Here is a 1728-nt window from a genome sequence, read left to right on the forward strand (position 1 = left end):
AAATTCCCTAATACAGGAAGTACAATTTTCTACTGCATTTTGGATTATCACACACACTTTATTACAGATTAAAATTCCATCCATTTTTAACGATTTTTCTTTTACTTTTTGCTATGTTTGAAAGAATCGCTGAACTGATACTATAAACCACAAAAAAATAAAATAAATGCGCCCTTTTAAAGCCTAGCCAAGCTCATGGGCCCGGTTTCCCGGTTTCAATGGCGTATGTGTTCCCCAGCTGGACGGGATGCCAGTCCATCGCAGCGTTAATCATTTTTTGCCAGCTGAGTGGACTGGAGCAACGTGAAATGAAGTGTTTTGCTCAAGAACACAACGCGTCTCCCGGTCCAGGAATTGAAACCACACTCTTACGATCATGGTGCTGACACCCTACCCACTAGGCCACGCGCCTCCACTCTATAAATCACAAAACCATATCTACTTTAATTCTTTTACGTTCGTAGTTCGAATGTAGTCGAGGGCGACTTTCTGTTTCATTTCTCTGGAGTTGTTATAAGTACCAGTCATGTACTGGTATTCACTTACTCAATTAATATTCTCCCCTACAGGAAGAAATTGCTTAATTTCTTACATGCGAATTAATAATTCTTATAACAATTTTGTTTTTCAGGTTTGATGGTCACGTTTTCAATTCTTGGCAATGGGTTAATATTCGTTTTGGGAGGCTTTATTAGCCAAATTCCTGTGGATCTTGAAGGTAAGAACTATTCACTTCCACAAGGTTCTGACTTTTAGACTGTTTCTTTATTCTTTCTTTCTGATATATAACATCTTTTCTCATTCTACATTCCTCTTCGTCTACCTCCGTCTATCCAGCTTATCTAATTATCATACATACTTTGTCTATCTGTTGTCTACCGTCCTATATATTTATCTACCTACATATCAATCAATCAATCAATCAATCAATTATTCACGCACACACACACACACACACACACACACACACACACACACACACACACACACGCATATGTATGTATGTATGTAGGGTGTTCGGACATGGTTTGACAATTTTTATGTCCACCTTATTTTTCAGAAACAGCTTGATGTATAGTTAGCGGCGTTGGAGAGCATAACGATTAAAGTTGTTGAGACAATTTAGCAGACATGGAGAACCGGCGACCATCTGAATATTGGCAAAGAGTTGTCTATATCACGATGAATCGCGCCGAGTATCATAGCGCTGACATCATGATTTCTGCTCAATGCTCTGCGAACACTACAAAGGCTGTAAGACGTGACGTGGACCGTTGCAACGGAGATTACGAAGTCCTGACCAACAGGAAGAGACACAGCCTTCTGACTGCGTCCACACGCAGGAACTCATCCCCTCATCCTAGAATGGGGCCTCGGGCTCAATTCAAGCCGCTGTGTGAAGCTGTTGGAGACAGTGTTCAAACCCTGTCTGGAGAGGGTTATTGCTGGAAGGTCCTATGTGTGGCAGCAGGATCCGGATCCCTGCCATACCTGGTTGGCGGAGAATTCCTACGTCTTTACCAGCCCCAGGTTCTGTCTTCCTAATTTCTCCGATTGTAATCCCATGAGTTAATACGTGCGAGGTGCAGTTGAGAAAGACACCAACCACTTTGCCAGTAACACCAAGTCCGAGCTGATGGTCAAGATCAAGGAGGTGTTCGAAGATCTTCCCAGAGACGCAATTGTTTCGGCACATCTAGCATCGATTCCTCTTGGGGGGACACTCAA

General features: G+C 42.5%; 1 protein-coding gene across 2 annotated transcripts in view; it reads left to right on the top strand.

The window, feature by feature from the left end:
• Window positions 1-771, top strand: part of LOC106872320 (solute carrier organic anion transporter family member 1A3) — a 14649-nt gene extending 13878 nt beyond the window's left edge. For both annotated transcript variants that reach the window (XM_052976368.1, XM_052976367.1), the window contains one exon: window positions 632-771. In XM_052976368.1, coding sequence (XP_052832328.1) covers window positions 632-756 — 125 coding nt within the window. In that variant the 3' untranslated portion in view covers window positions 757-771. The remainder of the gene's footprint in view (window positions 1-631) is intronic.
• Window positions 772-1728: the final 957 nt, after the last annotated feature.

The sequence above is a fragment of the Octopus bimaculoides genome, chromosome 24, assembly GCF_001194135.2.
Source record: "Octopus bimaculoides isolate UCB-OBI-ISO-001 chromosome 24, ASM119413v2, whole genome shotgun sequence".
In the NCBI taxonomy this organism is placed as follows: domain Eukaryota; kingdom Metazoa; phylum Mollusca; class Cephalopoda; order Octopoda; family Octopodidae; genus Octopus; species Octopus bimaculoides.